The 23,241-nt window shown below is 42.9% G+C and overlaps 1 protein-coding gene across 7 annotated transcripts in view; it reads left to right on the top strand.

Annotated features, from left to right (window-relative positions):
• Positions 1 to 23,241, top strand: part of LOC101168426 (anoctamin-4-like) — a 144,186-nt gene that overhangs the window by 40,532 nt on the left and 80,413 nt on the right. For 3 of the 7 annotated variants that reach the window (XM_078941689.1, XM_078941686.1, XM_078941690.1), the window contains 4 exons: positions 14,346 to 14,546; positions 18,241 to 18,389; positions 18,886 to 19,035; positions 19,862 to 19,962. In XM_078941689.1, the coding sequence (XP_078797815.1) occupies positions 14,346 to 14,546; positions 18,241 to 18,389; positions 18,886 to 19,035; positions 19,862 to 19,962 (601 nt within the window). The remainder of the gene's footprint in view (positions 1 to 14,345; positions 14,547 to 18,240; positions 18,390 to 18,885; positions 19,036 to 19,861; positions 19,963 to 23,241) is intronic. The other 4 variants (XM_078941687.1, XM_078941692.1, XM_078941691.1 and 1 more) reach the window with 2 other exon arrangements.

The raw sequence follows: 23,241 nt of genomic DNA, 5'->3' as shown, positions 1-23,241 counted from the left end.
GCCATGATCCCCGAAAACTTCCGCCTTCAACCGGAACCATTTTGCGGTGAGGTCGAGGCCTGTGGAGGATTTCTCCTTCAATGCCAGCTCATTTTCCAGCAGGCACCCAGACATTACCAAACAGACCACAGCAGAATTTCACTTATAGTGAACGGCCTCAGAAACAAAGCTCTCCAGTGGGCCCAGGCGTTCTTAGCTTCTCATCCCATCTCACATCTCACATTCGACCGGTTCATCGAGGAATTCCGGCTAGTGTTTGACCAGCCTCGTAAGCAGGAGGAAGCCACCCGGCGGTTGTTGAATCTAAAACAAGGCAACCGTTCGGTAAGTGAACATTTGATCGACTTCCGCATCCTAGCTGTAGAGGCTGGCTGGCCTGACCCCGCTCTCAAGGGGATATTCTACCAATCTTTGAGTGAAAGAATTAAAGACCATTTATGCTCACAGCCTGAAGCTAACACCTTCGAGGATCTTGTCTCTGCAGCCCTCCGTTCAGATGCCAGATTACGTGAACGTCACGCCGAACGCACTCGTAGGCCTCCGGGCCACTCCCAAGATCAGGCTTCCCCTAACTACATGTTCCCGTTGCCAGTCCATGAGCCACCAGCTCCCTCATCGGATGAACCTATGCAAGTAGGTCATTCTAAATTAACAGCAGAGGAACGTCAAAAAAGGCGTGAAGAAGGGTTATGTTTTTATTGTGGGCACCCCGGTCACCAAGTAGCTCAATGCGGACGGCGTTTAAACTCCCGAACCCCCCGTTAGATGACAGGCCACGGGGGGGCAATGTTTCTCACGCCAAAGAAACCAAGTTCTTGTTTGTTCCTGTCAAAATTGCGCATCAAAGCCAAGTTCATGAATTCAAAGCGCTCATTGATTCTGGCGCCGAACATAGCCTCATTGATCTGCATCTTGTCAATCACCTCTCACTGCCTATTGAATCTCTCGACTCCCCCATTAATGCAGCCGGATTAGGTGGGAAACAACTTTCCCGTATAACCGCTCGTACTAAACCGGTACTTATACTTACATCAGGCAATCATAGAGAATATCATCGCTTTTTTGTCACCCATTGCCCCCAGACCCCCATTATTATGGGATTTTCCTGGCTCCAAAAACATAATCCACACATTGACTGGGCCGTTCCTCGTATCACTAATTGGAGTACTTACTGCTTGGCTAACTGTCTTCATTCCGCGATTCCCTCCGCCATCGTTACTACATCGGAGGCTGAAAAGGAAATGGATCTTTCCAAGGTACCCATTTGCTACCATGATCTCAAGGCAGTTTTTTGTAAATTCAAAGCTAGCGCGCTTCCACCCCATAGGCCCTATGACTGCGCCATAGAACTTCTAAACGGCGCACCGCTCCCAAAGGGAAAATTATTCAATTTATCTGGTCCAGAAAAAAATGCTATGGAAAAATACATCCAGGAGGCTCTTTCGCTTGGTCACATCCGCCCCTCTACTTCTCCGGTTGGTGCAGGCTTCTTCTTCGTTGAGAAGAAAGACAAAACCCTGAGGCCCTGCATCGATTACCGCGAGTTGAACCAAATTACGGTCAAAGATAAATATTCACTCCCATTAATAGATTCTGTTTTTGACGTAGTCCAACAGGCATGCATCTTCTCTAAACTAGATTTAAGGAACGCTTATCATCTGGTTCGCATTCGAGAGGGAGATGAATGGAAGACGGCCTTCTCCACTCCCTTAGGCCATTTTGAATATCTGGTCATGCCTTTCGGCCTCACTAACGCACCCGCAGTATTTCAACGGCTTATTAACGATGTTCTTCGCGACTTCCTCAATAGATTCGTTTTTGTTTACCTCGACGACATCTTAATTTACTCATCCAGCCTAACTGAACATGAACACCACGTCCGCCTTGTTCTCGAAAGGTTACTCGAAAATCAATTATTCGTTAAGGCAGAAAAGTGCGAATTCCATACCTCCACGATTCCGTTTCTGGGCTATATTATCGAAGCCGGTAACATCAGACCCGATCGAGCCAAGATTGAAGCTGTCGCCCATTGGGAGATCCCGCAGACTCGCAAGAAATTGCAACAATTTCTGGGCTTCGCGAACTTCTACAGGAGGTTCATTCGAAATTACAGTAGTATTGCTGCTCCCCTCACTCAACTTACATCGATCAACAAACCCTACATCTGGACCCCGGCTGCCGACACAGCCTTCAAGAAACTCAAGGAACTGTTTGTAACCGCACCTATTCTCATTCAACCGGATGTCACTAAGCAATTCATCGTTGAGGTGGATGCTTCGGATTCTGGAGTCGGCGCTGTCCTTTCCCAGCGTGAGGAGTCGACCAACAAGTTAAAACCCTGTGCTTATTTCTCACGCAAGTTGAGCCCTGCTGAAAGGAACTATGACGTGGGCAACCGCGAACTTTTGGCTATCAAATTAGCCTTAGAAGAGTGGCGTCACTGGCTGGAGGGGGCAGAGCTACCTTTTATAGTTTGGACTGATCACAAAAATCTAGCATACTTGCGCAGTGCAAAACGCCTTAATTCCCGTCAAGCTCGCTGGTGTTTGTTTTTCGATCGTTTCAACTTCAATATCACCTACCGTCCAGGCAGTCGCAACATCAAGCCGGACGCCTTATCCAGGAAATATTCTATTGTCGAACCCACCACTGACTCTACCATCATTCCCACCTCCTGTTTTGTAGGTACTCTCACCTGGGAAATCGAGAGCAAGGTCCAACAGGCCCAGGGTGAGATACCTGATCATGTTTCCGTTCCACCTGGTACTCTGTATGTTCCCGATTCTCTCAGGTCCGAAGTACTCACTTGGGGGCATGCCTCACGGATAGCCTGTCATGGAGGGGTACGCAGAACTATCAACCTACTACGTCGTCGGTTTTACTGGCCCTCTCTTGAGAAGGACGTCCGTGAGTATGTGGCTGCTTGTACCATCTGTGCCCGCTCCAAGAACTCAAATTCACCTCCCTCTGGTCATCTGTTGCCTCTGTCTATACCTAGTCGCCCATGGTCACACATCGCAATGGATTTCGTTACTGGGCTGCCTCCCTCCCAGGGGCACACAGTAATACTGACAGTCATTGATCGTTTCTCCAAAGGCGTTCACTTTATCCCTTTGGCTCAACTCCCCTCTGCTTCTGACACTGCTGACCTTCTTGTCAATCATGTGTTTCGCTACCATGGCATACCATGCGACATCGTGTCTGACCGCGGACCTCAATTCACGTCTCAGGTGTGGAAGTCGTTCTGCTCCGCCCTCGGTGCCACGGTCAGTCTAAGCTCAGGATACCACCCCCAGTCCAACGGACAAGCCGAAAGAGCAAACCAGGAGTTGGAGGCGGCTCTCAGATGTCTGGCGGCTCAAAATGAATCTGACTGGTCCAAGTATCTCATATGGGTGGAATATGCTCATAACACTCATCCCTCCTCTGCTACAGGCATATCCCCCTTCGAAGCCTCTTTGGGGTACTCACCACCTCTGTTTCCTTCTCAGGAACTCGATCTGGCAGTGCCCTCGGTCCAGCTTCATCTACAACGTTGCCAGGACATTTGGCGTCAGGCCAGGGCTGCTCTCCTGCGCACCAGGGAGAGCAACTGTCAGATCGCTAACCGTCACAGGGTGGTGAGTCCCGCTTACCGTCCTGGGCAGAAGGTGTGGTTATCATCACGCAACATCCCCGTTCAGGCGTCATCACGTAAGCTGGCCCCCAGATACATCGGCCCTTACGTGATTGATCGCATCATTAACCCCTCCTGTGTCCGCCTACGTCTGCCTGCTGCTCTGAGGGTGCACCCCTCGTTTCACGTCTCCCAGATTAAGCCTGTCAGCGAAAGCCCTTTGTGCCCGCCGTCCACTTCCCCGCCACCCGCCCGGACCATTGACGGCGCGCCTGCCTTTACCGTCAGTCGGATATTGGACGTTCGCCGCCGTGGTCGCGGGTTCCAGTTTTTGGTGGACTGGGAGGGGTACGGTCCTGAGGAGCGGTCGTGGATCTCCCGCTCCCTTATTTTGGACCATTCCCTGATTGATGACTTCTTCCGCGCCCATCCGGATCGTCGCCCTGGACCGCCTGGAGGCGGTCGTTGAGGGGGGGGTACTGACATGGTGCCTCTGTCAATTACCTTCCCCCTCCCCCGTTCCTGCTCTGCCCTGCACGCGACCAGCTGAGTTCACTTACCTCATCATCATCCCCGCCTACTTAAGGAGGTCCAGGACCTGTTTTCAACGCCAGTCCGTTGTTCCTTCCACGGTGCTTACGTCTGGCCAGCTCACGTTGTGTGCCCTTGTTCAAGTCCAAGCTTCGTTAACGTGTCATCTCTTCTCCACCCTCAGGAACTGTCCGCTTCACGGGTGAACCTCAGGTCGCTGTCCACCGCTCTCGCTCTCCTCCTTGGATTCTGCCGAAGTCTCGCTCTCTGGACCTTCCTGCCGCTTACCTCCAGTCAGCCGCCACGCCACGTCAAGACTCCTAACTACTGTGAATTAAACCATCTTAATCTTACTTCCCGACTCCTAGTGTCCTTCTGGGTTCCAGCGTTTGGGTCTGTCCGAAATCCCGCGAGATCATGACAATCTGTGATAAAATAAACATCCAAGATTAGATAGATGATACGATGGTGAGGACTAGTCTTCATATGGACTCATAGTAAGAGATGTAAAAGATTTTATGCTAAAATAAAAGTAGAATCATAGGAACAGCCCTTTAAGTCCCGAATTCCCACCCTAACCCCTATTTAGTGCACTATATAGTGCATTGTACATTTTTAGTGCTCTCTGAATCTACAGTTCCAAAATCCAGTGCCCTAGAAATTTCCCAGAAGTCTCTGTGAAAAACCACCGTGCTTCGATGCTCACTAGATCTGCGAATATAGACCACAATGCATTGTGTGGCAAAATAATTTGCCCAAAAAATGTATTTAAAAGTATTTTTAAATAAACCATAAACGTTTTTATTTTTAGAAGACAGTGGACTCATAAATAATCGTCACAAAACGCTCATATTGATTAGATTTTAACTTTGTGAAATCGGTGACGTCAAAAAAAAAGAAAAAAGTAGGGACCATGGTGTCCGAATTGCTTTTAAAATTCAGTGTACTACATAGTGCCGTACTATATAGTTTTTTAGTAGTTAGGGTGTGAATTCAGACACAGCCAAAGGCCGGTAGTCCCACCTTATTAATTACTAGAGTGTGGCACAAGGACACCATAGGACAGCATCACTCATACAACATAAGTGAGTGAAGCTTAAGTCTTAGTCACATGGGGGCTTTGATCAGTATGGGTTCTGCAGGTTTTTGGGTTGTCCGGTTCCGTTGAGGCTTGTAGAGAGGAGCAGCCGGTTACGTACATTTTGCGCATATTATACAGTTGAAAATTGGTCATACGTGAATATATGTGGAAAAAGTAAGAAAAGTTGTGGTCTTTAGGTGAAATTTTCACAGATGTATCACGAATGAACCACATTAAAACCATGGAAGAAGTACGAATAAACCACTCAAAAAACAAGTAAACCTACGTAGAACGTTAACCGTGCACGATATTTGTTTATATAATGAGTTGTGCGTCAATTACGCAATTTTAATGTGATATTTGGGCCATATACAAGTAGAATGTACAAGTACATGAAAAGTCTGTTAGTCATATGTGAAAAGCCACAAATTTGCATAATCATCTCCCATTATTCATGCATAGTTGCGTAGGATTTACGCGATAGTTACGTATAAACTACGTACAATACACATAAACTGCGTAACTGAGCAAAAAGTTTGAACAGCTCAAATCCGAAATCCCCCGTTGGTCAAAACCTACGTACATCAACGAATGAGGAACGCTAGAAACACTTATGAATTACGTCTATCATGCATGGATCACGGAAGACCGAAATGTCATACCTGGAAGAGGTTCAAAATGTACGTTTGACACGGCTTTTAACGGGAGTGGAGCTGTGTCTTGAGGCTTAAGAGTCGTCATGAAAATGGAATGTACCATTGTCGTGTGTTTTGGTAAGTTTTTGTAAGGATAATGTCAGTTGCTTGGACTTATATGTTACGGGGAATCAAGATGACCCAAATGCAGGAACACATCGGCAAGTGAAGTGAGGAGAATAATTGAATTTAACAAAATGCACCACCCCAAACATAGCAACACAGTCTTTTAGCAAAGCCAAGAAGTTCAAAGAGTCAAAACAGAAAACCCCACTGCGACACAGTGCACAGAAACAGGGGAGCTTAAATAGAACACAACAAATTAACTAAAGTGCAGGCAGCTGTGCGCCACTCCAGCTACCCACAGGTGAAGGGGCGGAGCCACAGCCAGCCTGCAAAGGAGTGAGAACAAAAACAAAAGGAAACTGACAGACTGTGTCATTATGACGCACGGGTGATGCTGGGAGAGTTTTACCTCATCTCCAAAAGGCGTTCTCAAATCTAAAATAGTGCTATGAAAGCTGATGTATGTGCTTCTAGGAAGAAGTTATTATTATAGACTTGATTCCTTATTCTATAGGTTAGGAGGAAAGTAGGAAAACATTTTTAAAATAGGACTCGTAGCTACATTCTATGGTTGTCTTGTTATATTGTTGGGTAGAAAGTGTGATTTTCAACTGAACTAAAAACCCATCATTCTCAATTGGAAAAAATAAGATGATAAGGTCATTTTTAATAGAAAAAGTGATTAAAAATACATTGACATATTCTCACATTTGCATTATCAACTTTCTTGCTGGCTTACGGAAATGTATAACGTGTTCATGACTGAGTTTGTGTCCAACTGCTCTTCTAAATCTGCTCTTCTCTCAGCTCTGTAGCATCCTTCGTCCACATGTTTTACAGGACTATGTTTTAAAGACAATTAGCATCATTTACAGACACGTGTGTTTACAATCCACCGTCAGCACACATCCTCATAACTTCATCCTGCCGTCCTTGTTCTGAATCTGCTTTGATTGTGTTCATATCATGTAGCTGACATCATTTTACTAGTGTGTTGAATTTTAGGAAGCTCGGGTGTAGAAACTGAAATCCTTCAAGTTATTCAGATTTAAGCTCCTGCTGTCAAAACCCTTTTCCTAGTCCCGAGGTTTGCAACCTGCAACCTTCTGCCACCACCGGAGCCACATGTGGGCCTTAACCCTGCCATTGTGGTTCTTTGGGTGAAGATAAAACATACATTTTTTAAAGTAACTGTAAACAAATTCAAGGATTTTAGGTGGACCTTGTGCTTAAAGAAATATATGAAAGGTCACTTAATGAGCTCTGATTTATTTTTGGCTAGATTTACACATTTCTGACAGAGATGCACCACAAAGGGAAAAATAAACGGTTTTACTGCTGACATTAAATGCTACTACATTTGTTACATTGAGATGATCTCATGTTTATTTTGAAAGGATGTCAGTTCATATTTTTCAAAAATGTTTCTTTTAATCCTAGACAAAAAAAAACGTTAATTATAATAGTAATAATAACACAAATACAAATCAGTATTCAAATGGGTGAAGTCAGACTTTGTGGTAGAGGGCTGCATTGGGATTGGGTCCCGCCGGGTCCCGCGGGACCCAACGCAAATCTCGCGGGATTGGGCGGTTTGAATTGTACTGCGGGCGGGAGCGGGCGGCAAAAAAAAAAACTCTGCGGGATCAGTTTTGCCATGAATATCTCATGAATATATAATAGTGGACTACGTTAGGCTGTGCGGCTGTTGGAGTCTTATGTACTGAAGCTCCGTGAAGGCACCAGGTAGAGACGCCCAATGGCCACTGTCATCTAACCTGTTGTTGGGGGTGTGCAACGCCCCGCCCCGCCTCTTAGAAATTGTGTTCTTTAAAGCCTGATACCGCGGTCGCGTATGGGCGGAGCTATCAGCTAAAGTTCTGGTCTGATCGCTGCATGGAGCGATGTGTGCATCAATGCATGGTAGACACGAAGAATGTGGAGAGATCAGGTTTATTATTTTAAAGAGTTCTGCTTGATAATCATGTTTCCATGTTTGAGTTCATAGAATCATCCCAGAGAAAGTCTCTGCTTCAACTCCCGCAGTGAAAGCTGCGTCTCAATCTGACGCCGTGTTTCCATCTCTCTGACAGAGTTTGAAGCCAAAGCCCCTCCCCCGCCTCTTTACCTGCTTTTCCTCTCTACCTGTTCACCTGTTCACATCCTCTGCAGCTTAGAGTTATTTTCCCCGCGCTCCCAGTGTGTTCTACACAGAGAGCGCAAAATACGGTCATAGCAGGTTAACGTTAGTCGGAACGCTCTAGCGCAACAGAAGGATGAAAGAGCTGTCAATCTATCTGGCAACACTGCGCGGGATAAGGAAGAAGCAGAGGTTTCCTGACAGGGACATGATGTCAGTTGATGAAGCAGAAAAGAACCTCAAACGAGGTTCATCGTGTTCAGATCTGCGTGCCAATGCCCCACTGAGGCGCAAAACAGCAAAAACGGGAAAAGGCTGAAGCTAAAAAAAAAAAAAGTATTTTTCCGTCAGGAAAAAATTAATTCATAGATTTTCAGCTCTGTTGAACCATTACAATGTTTTTCTTCCTGCAAATGACTTTGACCTGCATCTATCCCAGCTGGTTCAGCGCGCTTCAGGCCGTCTGTCGTGGACAAACAATGTCGCGGACACACGCACACTTTTTTTACCGAACAGGATTTGTGAAAATATATTTAATGATTATGTTGCACATTACACAAAAGAGGAATGCATGAAAAGATGAGACTGGAGGAGGGACATGAATCTCTTTAATAATATCAATAAAAATACGTGTTTTTTTCTGCGGGACGGGAGACGATACAAAATCAATGCATCTCTATTACTGTGCGGGACTAAATTCTATGAGTTTTGCGGGTGCGGGCGGGAGTGGACATACATATTGCGGGTGCGGGCGGGAGTGTAACGCATACGTTGCGGGAGCGGGCGGGATTGGTCAGAAATTTGGCGGGTGCGGGCGGGAGCGGGATGAAGAAAATAGTCCCGCGCAGGGCTCTACTTTGTGGCTCCTACTGGATTGTTGTTTGTGAGAAACCAACCCCGAATGGCTCTTTACATGTTGAAGGTTGCAGACCCCTCTTCTAGTCAATTACATCTTTTTCCCAGGGAAAGAACATTCCGGTCACATGAGGCACCATCTTCACACACTGGTTTTAGTTCCTGTACATCGGAACCCCACTGAGACGGGTGGAGGAGATCCGCCTGCTGTCCCAATTCTTTGGCATCAGAGCAAGTTATGGGGGGGGGGGGGGGGGGGGAAGCAAGGCAGTTCTTTAAAAACAAAGAGGGATTATAGTCTAACCTCATCTAGCTAATGTCAAGGCAAATGCATGCTGGGATTAAAACTGAACGGTGGACCAAAAACATATGGTCTGGTGATCAAGTAAAGTCGACTTGCAAATGAGCCCTGTGTCCTCCAAAAATAACTCATCAGCTCCTAACACAGAGCGCTGAGCCTGTAAATGTCTGTCAGTGTTTGAAAATTCCCAAACAAACGTTCTGAGACTGTCATGGATACCTGACTGGGGCCTGTTCTTCCTCTGCTTTGTTTGCTCTGCCTGAGCCGTCCCATCTGAGCCGGGCTTGAGTTACACTTGCTATTAAATTTTGACGAAAACATTGTTCGACGGGCCAGAGTCCCCACAAAGCAGGACGTGTGGTCTAAAATGTAGTGGCTCAGTCCTTCCAGAGCCAATATTTATAGTAAGCAGTTCTACGTTCCACTAATAAGACCGGCGTTGTAGTTCTGTGGCTGCTCAGGAAACCCCGTCGATGGAAACACTGGAGAAGTCGATAGCAGCTGCAGCTGATCAGTGATGTAATTACCCTAAGTAATAAGGGAAAAAAGTATGTTGAATAGGTTTGATCAAACATTTCTATCAAAGTGCAGGGAGTTGATGAGAGCTTGGGCATCAAAAACTAAGTAACAAGACAAACATCCGGCGTCTTTTATTCTCCAAATGTATTATATTTACATTTTCATTCTAAGTCTCACTTAAATCATATTTAATCGAATTTAAAAGTGTTGCCAGTGGTCTTTTAACCCTGTAAAACCTACAACATCAAAGATGAGATATAGATCAAATTGCAATTATGATCAATTATGATCTGTTGGCTGATTTGTAGGGGTGAAACAATTAATGGATTTCTATTCCTAAGACAGAATCAGATCGGTCTGTCTGAAGCAGAATCGAATGATTCTATACCATTAAAATAAGAATAGATCATCAAGGTAATCTTGGAAAATACTGTTTAGATTGATGTACGATAGGTTTATTTTACTATAACTACTACAAACGACCAAATGCATCACAGCGAACAACACACGTGTTGTCAGAATCTAATGGGTACCTGTCTGTGTGCATAAGTCTGTGAGATAAATCTACCAACATAAATATATGAATATATTTGTAATTAGTTGTGTGCAGGCTTTTTGTTGATGTGTGAACTCGACTGCCCCCCCCCCCCCCCCATCTCCTCCCATTCTAACCCCTTATCCCCCCTCTAACATCCCACTCTATTTCTTCCTCTCTTATTTCCTTCTGTCCGGTCCAACAAGGAATGCATACAAATATAATTGTCATAAAAAAGCTTAGCCTCTAACACAAAAGGGGTTTATACAAATATACTCTCTGTTTGTCAGAAGATCCATAATCCCCTATTGTAACAGTCAAATCTGTCCAACACAAGAGGCCTTCAGATCTGATCTGCTTGGTCATCTGTTGGACAGGACATGTTATAAAAAAATAAGTAAGAGCTCTGTCTCCCTCTCTGGTCACCGACGGGAGCCTACCTCCAGTTCTGGATATATTACATCTCCCTGCAACCCCAGCGCACACTTCCTGGATGCCGCTCACCTGATTCGTTCATCAACCACTTCATACTTACGCTCTGCACTGAGTGAAGCTCAGTGTGAAGTATTGTTTGTGCCACTCTGCCTGCATTACCAAGCATTGTATTTGGATCTGATGTTCTGTCTCCTTACTCTGTTTGCCTGCCCTGACCCTCGCTTGGATCCTGACCACCCTGTCTCTCATCTGATTATTTTATGCCTGTTATCGACTAAAGCTAAAAAACCTGCTGCATTTGGATCCAGCCGCCTGCCTGTACTTGTGACAAATGTGATGTTAGCAAAAACCGATCAGTCCATCATTCCAGTCCAATGCATGGAAACACCTTGAATTTAGCAAAGACATGTGACCATACAATGAGCTAGCATGTTCTGATAATGTTCCCTTTGGATTCTTTGGATGTGGAAAAACAACATCGGGCTGAACTTAAGGAAACTAAAATGTGAATGGATTTGACATTAATTCTTGTTTACTTGTTTGTTTGTACACATATTTAATTTAAACTTGATTATCTTGCAAGAAATCCAACCAATCTGGAAAGCTTCACCTGAATGTTCAGTATCCACACTGGTTGAAATTTTGGCTAAAGATGTCCTGGATCCATTTTAGGTCAGCAAATCTTATTAAATTCGACTGTTGTAAAAATGAATCGTCAGGCCCCTAGTGTTTTATGACGTTTTTGTTCACAACAATGTTAGTGTAAGATGCAAAAAAAAGACAAAACAAAGCATCATATTTACCCGCAGTTTCAAATTTGACCCATACATTTTAACATGTTGTATAACGAATTATCAGCAAATTAAGCTTTTTTTCAATTCAGCAAGTAATTTAAAAAAATGACCAACAATAAATGAGTTATTCTCACCATAAAGTTTAGAAAATCAGCTAAACTTTTCCCGCCAAAAGACTTTTTAGAGATTTCACAGGAGCGGCCACGAAAAGCCCATCTACTGCCCCTAGTGGAATGATGATAAACTACAGGGCAGAAGACATGGACCAAGTTATATATGGTGGGTTTTCAAAGAAGGTTTGGATCATGCTGATGAGATAGGGGTTTTAGAAATTCAAGTATCAAATGTGATACAAATTGTTAAATAGGAATTACTGATTAGGCCGTTTTAGATTTTAATTTGGAAATGGTTTATTTTGAGCAGTCAAAGCAGAAATACCAAAAAAGACAAACAACATAAATGTATATCTATACAAAGATATATTAAACATAGGATATTAATGATAAAGTTTTCTAAATAGTTTTTGCAGAGCAGCAGGAGTTCATCAGAAATTCACCTCTGAATTGTGGGCGGGACTGTTGGCACGGAGCAAGCCCGCCCCCTACTTCCTCTCCCCATTGCTGAGAGCTCTGTGTTTACACGCCCTCCCACTAGCTTACAGCCCCTCTCACCCCTGACCGAACATTACCGGTATTTAAATAAAGAAAAACTCAGAAAAGCAATCTTGTTTTTTTTTTTTCATTTGTGTCCTCCATCATCAACAAAATGCTACAAGAAAATGCTACAAACACTAAAAGCTCCATTTTCATTGGAGTGGATCTATAACAGAAGCTTTGCATGAATTTGCTCTTTATCAGTGCCTCTGACACACACAGCTCCTGTTTACAGCCCTCTATAAAGCTGGTGCAGCAGACAGAACCGTAAACATCTAAATGAAGAGAGAACAAAGAACACATTCATTGGACATGCTGGAAGTGTATTGTGTTTCTATTAACTACATCCATGAGTTCCAGTGTTCCGAAAACTCAGCTGCTGATTTAAAAGCTGCTTTCTTCGACCCAGTGTCTCTCTTTTACTATATCTCAGCAGAAAAATAATAGCTGAGTCACTTTTGCTGTCACAGTGGAAAATACATGGTGTACAGACCTTCATATGGGAGTCTTCTCTGTCTTCGAAGTGGACTCTAATGGTTATTGAGTTTTCTGTAGCTTTAGATTCTTTATCTGGGTAGAATTAAGTCAGCTGGCTTGTGGAGTTTATGCATTTAATAGTTGATCTTTCAGAAAATGGTTTTAGGTTGGTTCTTGTGTCCTCAGCAAAATAAAGGGCTGGTTTATACTTCGTAGCAATCGCCCATTGCATCAATTGTATGGTGTCCCTAAGACAATCGTGCGGTCTAGGTCGTACTAGGGTTGGCCAGTTTTGCTGTGATATTTTCTTCGTGTTTATACTTTTTAAGCGTGATTACGCCATTGTCTCCATTTTTCAATGGCTTGGTATTTTTTATAGTGGTATAGCTGTAGGGAGCCTTGAGATTCTGTATTTTATATTTATATAGCTTGTTTTTTTCATATGCAAAGCTCTTTTGAAGAGGCTTACATCTATATAAATAAGTTTGTGGTTAGTTGACGGTGCTGATAAGTGCTGCATCAGTGCTGCATCAGTTTGATTCTATATTTTTTATTAGCCTGAACATGCCAAATAACTATACTTTTTAATTTTTTAAGTAACATTTCAAATTATTTTCAACCTGCTCTATATTATAATGGAATATAGCTGAAGTTATTGCTGCATTAGAAAGTAAATAAGTAAATATATAAAATGGGTTTAATTATTTTCTTTTTTTTGTAATTGAGTCAGAATGACAATGTCTATCTCTTCTTGTATTTTGAATGCCATAATAGTGGCCTTGACTTTAAAATCCTGGGATGTGGAAATGGCATTTATCTGTATCGGATTTGCTCTGTCGTCGTGTATTCTAATCCGTCTAAAGCTTAAATGGCGTGATATGTCTTTATAGTTGATAAAGACTAGAATGATAATTGACTGGTTAATCTGTCACAGTTAAGTGAAACAAAAGGAAGTAAAAAAAGGTTTATTTTTTACTGTTTATTCATTTATTATAGATTTATGGCAAAGTAGATTTTTTTAATGAAATTTAACTTCTGACTGTCTATGAGGACTGAACTGAGTGAGTGGGATGTCAACCATAGAAATACTTTTACCTCTAGCTCTCAAACCACATCAAATCAATTCAGTTGCCTTTTTTTTTAACGATACAGACGCCACCATTTTGGAGCCAGATGTCAGTGAGAAGTGATTGGTCCAAGTCGGTCAGGGTCAATGTTTCTTTGGCAACCAATCAGAAGTGAGCTTGTTGAAAGGCCACTCCCCTATTGCTTATCTGAGCTTATCTTAATCTGTCAATCAAACGTTTCGAACGTTCTACATAGGACCGCCTACTTTTCATCATATGATTGGCCAGTTTATTACTTGTAAAATAAGAGTAAGAAGGGTTATTCTGACCAATAGAATGACTGAGTAATAGCTGTTTAATTCTCTATAGACGTCTATGGGATTTTGGTCCAAACTTCCTGTTTGGAACGCCAGGGGGGAGGGGTCACTCAGTCCAGTTCTCTTGTACAGTCACTGAGTTACATATAAAAGGACTGTAAAAAAAATTGTTTCCACAAATGTTCATTTTCAGTGACATATGTGACTTTAAATCCTGATCCAGGGAGAAACAGCTTCTTCTGGTGTCATTTTGTGTTGAACAGATGTGAGTTTGTCTCTACATGGATCTGAGCCCCAGAGGCGGAGCTCCCATCCTTGCCAAGTCCTGCTGCAGTCCTCTGCCTGCAGCCACCAGGCAGCAGACAGGCCTCTTACCGTCTCCTACTGTGGAGGAGAAGAGATCATGGAGGAGTCGTCTGCCTCCGGCCTGGACTCCAGCATCCAGGACGACGGGCCTGCTATGGGTGAGACACACAGCTGACGTTCCTGTCCTCTATTGCCTCATTAAATGAGGCAAAGGAGGACAGCTTTACAAGAATCTCATGAACTGATTTAAAATGGGGGGAAAAAAATACCTTAAATATGTAGTTTTTCGAGATTATAAAAAAATGTATCCACGTTTATCACTGTTCATGATCGAGTTTTGTCACTGGGCTGCAGCAGCTCACAGGTCGTAATCCCAAATGTTGAAAAATTGTAAGACTTGTAAAAAAATTTAAGAGAGACTTACAGCGCTCCAATCTGAAAACACAGATTGAACATTTGCGCTGAAATTAATGGATAATTCCCATTACTCTCAGTTTATCTCTAAAGGTCATTGTTTGGATCGATTGGTTGCTGAGCCGTAACAAAGTTCCCCTCAAATCAAATCAAATCAGTAACAGAGTCAGCTGTCATAAACTTAAGCCTTAGTCACAACTCCAGCCCAGAGAGGTACAGCGGTGCAAGATTGTTTAAAGGTTTAAAAATCTTAAAATGAACTCTGAAATGTAATTACAGGCCAAAAATGGTCAAACCTATATTAGTGAGCAAGTGGTCCGCATATAATGAAGGGTCTAGACCGCTCAGTGAGCTTATAGACTTGGGACGGGTGATACTGGGAATTTGGGTCAGATACCAAAAAAATACTGGGCAAGTATTTGCTGATATCAACACCGACACCAATACTTCTTCCTCAAATGTTGTGATTATAGAACAATTTTGAAAATACACAATTTTGAGCTGTTTAGACAGACAGCGTTGCCAGATCGGGCAGTTTTCTGCTCAAATCAGGCGGGTTTTTGCCAAAATTGGGCGTTTTTTATCGAAAAATTGCAATGAAAGTGTCAATTTCATCACACTATTATTAATACTACACCTTGGTATAAATACTATCGATACTCTGATCCATATGCCCACCCCTACTGTCGAACAAAAATGTTTACGCATGTTTGTTCTGAATTCATGCAGTGGGTGACAGATATTAATCAACTCTTGTACAGTATGCAAGTATGAAGAAGAGGAGAAGCAGGTGAAACGCCTCAAATCCTGCGAGGCTGTCACTGTTAAGCCACGGACACACCTGTAATGTGATGCGCATTCAGAAACACGCATTCTACATGCGTTTAGCTCAGGGGTCGGCAACCTTTACCACTCAAAGATCCATTTGGATCAGTTACCCTCAGAAGTGAAAGCAAAGGGAGCCGCAACACTAGAGGCGTTAGAAAAAATCATTTCGCCGACATATCGCGATAGTTCATTTGGCGATGATGCTGTCAAGATATTTATTTAATTCTTTATTTAATTCTGTATTCTTTACAACCTTGAATAGACTTTTCTGTCTGTCAAACACCCAGAGTTAAGATAAGTGAGATGATGGAAACAAAGTCCCTTTGATTTTTTCTTCTTTAAATCCAGTAAACCCAATAAATTATATTGACAACTAATTTTTAAAAAGAAGCAGCTGTTAGTTTGTTGCTGGTCTGGAATCATAAGCGGTGAGTCTAAGCCCCGCCCCCGCCTCTCTACCTGTTTGTTGTTTTCCCCCACGTGCAACCCCCCCCCCACCCCCATCCTCCCTCCAGAGTGTTCTACATAGACAGAGCAACATACGGTCATCATAGTAGCGAGTTGACACGATAGTCGGGGCGCCCTAACGCAAATGTAATCAAATTTATGCAGAAATGGGTGGTTTTAGTCTTGGAGAAAAAACTATTTTTGGGGCGCCCCAAGAGCCCCTCAAGAGATCCCCACTGAATGTCTTTTTTAGAAGATCCTTCCATCCCATAACAGACTCTGGTTGCGTCCACAACGGCAGACACGCCCCCTCCGCACATTCTGCCTGCTCGCTCTACCTGACGGTGTTAAAGGTGCCACGACAATCTTAGAACATGATAGTTATTTCACAAAAACACAGAGAACCGCAGCACAAGGATGAAAGAGCCGCAGGTTGCCGACCCCTGGTTTAGCTCATGGTGTTCACACTGGATGAGCCGGGAGGGGCTTCTGCTTCTTCTTTTTTCTACTTTTTATTAGTGCGTGCCCACCACCTACAGTTGGAATAGGCTTGATGTGAAATCTGGTGAATATTGCTTTTTCTTTTACAGATCTATTCTGAAGTATAAAAAGACTGTCATAGAATTCCAGCCAGACACAACCCACAATTCTTAATTTCTTCTCCTTTCAAATGGTTTGTACTTCTAGGAATTAAGGGGGTGAGGGGAGTGATTTATACGTCACTACCAAATCATAGTCCCTGATTGGTTAACGTTAAACTGGTTTAGGTGTCAACATGAGTTCAATGGCCGCATGTTTTGTACATAGAGCCAGAAAATAGTTGTAGAAACTTGTATAGCTACATGTCAACACAAGAGTTTTGAATGCGGAAGCCTGTATTATGTGTTTCCAGCATTTACATAGACTTTTCGTTGGGAATGGTCGCTTGAACCCACATTGCTGAGGGCTGTGAAAACGCTCGTCTGCAGGCATCCTGCACTTATCTATCACGTGCAAACTCCGTGCGTGCAGCATTGGGCGCGGTCAGTAGAGGTCTAGTATGTCCACCTAGAGTGGTGGAAGGGTATCGTACAACAGCGTCACCATACAACAGTGTCACCATACAACAGCGTCACTGTAAAACAGCGTCACCATACAACAGCGTCACCGTACGACAGCGTCACCGTAAAACAGTGTCATCGTACAACAGCGTCACATTATAACAGTGTCACCGTACAACAGCGTCACCCTACAACAGCGTCACCCTACAACAGCGCCACCGTTAAACTGCATCACCGTACAACAGCGTCACCCTATAACAGTGTCACCGTACAACAGCGTCACCGTACAACACGACACATTATAACAGCGTCACCGTACAACAGCGTCACCCTACAACAGCGCCACCGTTAAACTGCATCACCGTACAACAGCGTCACCCTATAACAGTGTCACCGTACAACAGCGTTACCCTATAACAGCGTCACCGTACAACAGTGTCACCCTACAACAGCGTCACCCGTACAAGATAAGTGACTGCAACTTACTTAATCCTTACAAATACTTCATGATACACTTACCAGACACACAACAATGGTACGTTTTATTTTTATGCCATCTCTTGAGGTGGTCCTACGAGCTTCAATGGAACAGCGAGACACAGGTGCAGTCGCGCCTCTCTACGACCCTCCATGAGCCAGAACCATGAAGGTCAATACAGGCCAACCTCCCTGCATGGGTCCTACACAATAGGGGGATGTGACTATGACTCTAGTCTGAACCACATCATGACAGGTTTCTGCCCGCTGTCACTTCATGACGGCTTGGATGTAAACGCTTGTAAATTGGACCAATTTTCTCTTGGAATCAGAATGACTTGGTGTCACAAACTTGGACATGCACTTGATACTAAAAACTTCCTTTTCTTTATTTATAGAAACTGAATCGAGAACAGCGAACATGAAGTTGAGCTATGAGGAACAACTTTTGTCAAAACCCTGAGATTTAAGTATGATTTTTAAGTCTGACTCAAGTTCTGTAACTTACATGACCTTAAAAGAGTTAGGATAGTGCCTTACAAGGCAAGCTCCCCCTTTTTTAAATCACTAAAGTCCTCAGAAGGACAGAGAAAGGCTGGCAACTGAGCTGGAATGTGTTTGCCTTCATGTTGAATCTTCTGCTCAGCAGTGAAGGATGTCAATGTGCTGCTTGAGACAGAAAGGTGTGTGGGCATCAGCAGTGGGTCCAGGGATGAGGACTTCACCCTGCAGAACCCTGGAACCAACAGCACCATCCTAGAAGACAACACCAAATCTAATGTGTGCATCGCTGAGGTCAGCGGTTATTCTAATGCAAATGTTTGGTCTGAAATATGAAGGTTATGTCCGAATTCTTTCACTAATTAGTGCTCCGTGTAGGATATTCATCGTTTAGTAGAGCTGTCTGATCGATCTACAATTCCAAAATCCGTTGACCTGGAAATTACCAAGAAGTCAGAAGTCTCTACCAAGAACCAGATGGCATTGATGCTTATTTGATTGAAGAATACTGACCACAATGCTTTGCATTTGAAGAAATGAATTTACATTTGTTTTCCTCACCAGAACATAGTGCATTCATAAATAGTCTTAGTAAAATGTTCGTATTTATTGGGTTTTTACTTTGGGAAATCAGTGGTGTCGTATTTGCTGTTAAAAAAAGTATAGTCTAGTAAGACTATAAAGTATAGTACTGTGTAGTCTTTTAGGGGTTAGGGTGGGAATTCGGGTACAACCCCAATCATAGTTTTTTATGTGTTTTACATTTATGTCTCCATGATGTTCCACGCAGAGCAAGAACAAAGCAAGCGGCCTGTTCTTCAGTGATGGAAAGAGCCGCATAGACTACGTCCTGGTTTATAGGAAGTCCAGCTCACAATCGGAGAAGAGGGAGATTTTTGAGAGGAACATCCGTGCAGAGGGCTTGCTGATGGAGAAAGAGGTGGAGAACCTTTATTGTTGCTTTTGTTCTTCCAACTGTAAGCTTAGAAATGTGTCATTTCAAAACAAGGGCTTCAAGTCCTACTCCAATCATCTTTTGAAATATTATAAAGCGTTCCTGGATGTCTTTTAATTATGATTTTACCGCTTTTCAAACAAAATGAAAAAACTTGTGTCGTTTTCTTGCAAAAAGTTTCTGCAGAGCAGCAGGAGTTCATTTGAAATTTACCTCTAAATTGTAGGCGGGTACATTGGCAGGGAGTCACCCTGCTGTCATTTCCCATCATCCTTTTGTTTACATGCTCTCCCACTCGCTCACAGCCCCCTCACAACCCCAACCTAACATTACCGGTGGAACAAAAATGTCGAGCAATATCAGAGCTATCCGGCTTTGATCCAGATTCCAGCTCAGACGAGGAAAACAAAGACGTTCATGGATCTGTTTGTCTGCAAGTGGATGCATCAGAATGGAGCAGAGCAGGGAGCTAATAGCCTTCCTGGCATGTTTTCTATGTCAATAATATATTTTTTCGTCTGCTCCTGATTCACAATGATTTGAATAAAAAAATACTCAAAAATGTAACTTTAATCTGTCCTCCATCATCAGAAAAATCCCAAAAGAACACTTTAAAAGAACCAAATACAAGCTGACAAACCACACCACATTGGAGTGGGTCTATTAGGAGATCAGTGGCAAAATGATCGGTTCTGCGTTAAGAAGCACAACAAAGGCAGTGGGAAACTTTAGACGATGTAGAGAAGCACACATGTGTGAACAACCCTGGATGTCGTTTGTGGACACTACCTCTGCTTTTGTGTCTTTGCAGGCCTCACTAACAAACAGCGACATGATCTTCTTGAAGCTGCACGCACCGTGGGACGTGCTTTGTCGCTACGCAGAGCTCATGAACATACGCATGCCTTTCAGGTGAGAAGAGGCCTCTGTGAGGCTGTGGTCTTCCATGTCTGCACTGCATGCATGCTAGCCAGAACAGATAACTTGAGTCCAAAGGTACACAAACACACAAAAATGATTCAAGCCCCTCTTTCATGTAACACATTTAAATTCTGTTTGTTTTATCTAAATATATTTATTTTAAAATAATGTATCTACATTTAATTGACCTAACACAAAATGTTTTAATAGTTTCACCTATAAACTCCGGTAATCCAAAATAAATGAGTTCAAGTAAGGGGCATGCCGTGCCCATGTTGAATGCTGTTTTCCTGTTTCTCTTTATTTATTCTTTTTAAAGTATCTTCTGCCGTTTTACGGCTACAGTTTTTCACCTATTTTAACCATTCAACTATTAAAATGTTCAGCTATTTCGTCTAATGCCTGCTATGACTTTTGGTCCGTCAAATCCTTCGACTTTTCGAAGAGAGAAAACCTTCGTTCGTGTTTTTTCACGTAAAAAACGTACTGTGGCTTGGAATTGTTTCAACTCGGCTTCTCCCAATAAGACGATACACGACGAACCTCATTTATAGAAAAAATTATTCTCTGTGTTAATACTGGCAGCTGTAAGTTGCCACAAAAGTGTTAGCTCAGTGGCTTAGTCAGTGGTATTGGCATGCAGAGCTTCTAAGTTCAAGACTGCTTAAAGACCGATCTCTGAGGATTTTCTTTTTGCCTTGCCTCCCTTGATAAAATTGAGTTCGACTAACTCAATTATATTTAATTACATGGAAGAATTTTCTTTGAGGTGGGGCTACTCATATTTATTGGATGGAAATCCTGGCCACAATTAAATTGAGTTCATCCATTGAGTTGTTTTTTTGAGTGTAAGAATGCATCCTATAATCATCATCATCATCAGAAGTGCAGCAGCAGCTTTTTCACTGGCTGCATTTTGTAAGGCGAAAACGTTTTTTTCTTTCTAAAAAACTCTTTCTAACATCATCATCATCATTAACAGTGATTCACATTAAGAAAAGAAATAAAAAATAGAAATTTAGAGTAAATTTGGGGGGGGGGTTAAATTACAAAGAGACAGATAAAAAAATGAAACAAAAAAAGTTAAAAAAAATGATTTGCTGCCAACTTCTTCTTTCTCTTTCGGCTTTTTCCATCAGGGGTCGCCACAGCGAATCATCCTTTTCCACCTCACTCTATCATGGACATCTTCTACCCTAACATTAGCCAACTTCATGTCCTCTGTTAAGACATCCATATATCTCCTCTTTGGCCGTCCTCTTGCCTTCCTGCCAGGCAGCTCCATCTCCAACATCCTTCTACCAATATATCCACTATCCCTCCTCTGAACATGTCCAAACCATCTCAGTCTGGCTTCTCTGACTTTGTCGCTAACACAGGCAACATGAGCCGTCCCTCTGATGTACTCGTTCCTTATCCTGTCTAACCTGGTCACTCCTAAGGAGAACCTCAACATCTTCATCTCCGCTACCTCCATCTCAGCCTCTTGTCTCTGTCTCACTGCTACCGCCTCTAACCCATAGAGCAGAGCTGGTCTCACCACTGTCTTGTACACCTTTCCTTTGAGTCTTGCTGACACTCTTCTGTCACACAATACTCCTGACACTTTCCTCCACCCGCTCCAACCTGCCTGCACTCGCCTCTTCACCTCTTTTCCACAATCCCCATCACACTGAACTGTTGACCCCAAGTACTTAAACTCCTGCACCTTCTTCACCTCAGCCCACTGTAACCTAATGCTTCTACCTTGATCCCTCTCGTTCAGACACATGTATTCTGTCTTACTACGACTGACCTTCATGCCTCTTCTTTCCAGAGAAAACCTCCACCTCTCTAGCTGTTCCTCCACCTGCTCTCTACTCTCACTGCAAATTACAATGTCATCTGCAAACATCATTGTCCAGGGAGATTCCTGTCTTACCTCGTCTGTCAGCCTGTCCATCAGCATAGCAAACAAAAAAGGACTCAAAGCTGATCCTTGGTGTACAGTAAACCCTTGTTTTTCGCGGGGGTTACGTTCCAGAAAGAACCCGTGATAGGCAAAAACCGTGAAGTAGAAACCTCTATATCTTTTAACAATTATTATACATTTAAATACTCTATTATACATTGAAAAGACAGAACAAACCATTTTACAGGCTCAAGCATTTGTTTCACCAATAAAAGTACCTTAGAAACGTTTTTTTCTACAAATAACTTCTGTTCTGTACTGTCAAATAATAATTTTAATCATCAATGTGAACAGAAGGCTTCAAATCGCGGAGATTAGCCCCGCCCACCAAGACCCAAAGAATTGTCATTATAAAATAATGATTAAAAAAAGTACAGTGGGACAAATAGGTGTATTTAACTGCTCTAAGTCCAGACTAAGCCGCTGCATCCTGACTTTACTCTGCAGTGTTTTCTTCTTTTGCAGCCCGCGGTGCAGCTGCAGGTGTGTTTGTTCGGGGGAAGAAGAACATAGTGATCATAGTTGGTGTCGCTCTTTTTTCTTCTTCCCAAAAACATCAAAAACATCCTTATACACCGACATGCCAACATCAAGAGAATTTGCACGTACATAATGTAAATTTGGCAAGCTGTTTTACGTACGTGTACATATTAAACTGCAACGTTATTGACGCACAGGTAGAGAAGAAGCTTAGTGACTTTTTAGCCAATCAGAATGCAGAACACAATGCACGATGCAAATCCGTGAAGTAGCGAAACCGTGAAAAGTAAACCGTGTTATAGCAAGGGATCACTGTAGTCCCACCTCCACCTTGAACTCCTCTGTCTGACCTACAGCACATCTCACCACTGTCATATCATTTGCTGCCAACTACCAAGTTTTAAAAGCTTTTCTAAAAAGGTAAATCTTTGGTTGACGTTTAAAACAGTGATATCATGATACTCAGTGATGTGCATGATCTGATATCATGCACAGCTCTGGAGGATTATTCCATAAGTGGGCACCGGTAACAGAAAACCCTACTGTTTGTGTTGTAGCCCAAACAAAAGACAATGGTGGTTTAGAATGATCCCTTTCCTCTTTTTGAAGGTTTGACTCAGCTTTTCTGACTTATTGAATATTCGCTGTCCTTTTCTTTTCATGTCCTCTCTTGGTGCATCAGGGTAAATTTTGTTTCAAGTATTTTCGCCTCAAGTTTTTGAGCAGAACTCAACTTTTGTGAACCACGATTTAACAAAACACCCAAAACTTTTCAAACACTACAAACAGCAGCAGAACAGAGTCTACGAAAGGATTGTCACTGTAGAAATGACTTCTGA

The sequence above is a fragment of the Oryzias latipes genome, chromosome 23, assembly GCF_053564925.1.
Source record: "Oryzias latipes strain Hd-rR chromosome 23, Olatipes_Hd-rR_3.1".
In the NCBI taxonomy this organism is placed as follows: domain Eukaryota; kingdom Metazoa; phylum Chordata; class Actinopteri; order Beloniformes; family Adrianichthyidae; genus Oryzias; species Oryzias latipes.
This window is presented reverse-complemented; position numbering and strand designations above follow the sequence as displayed.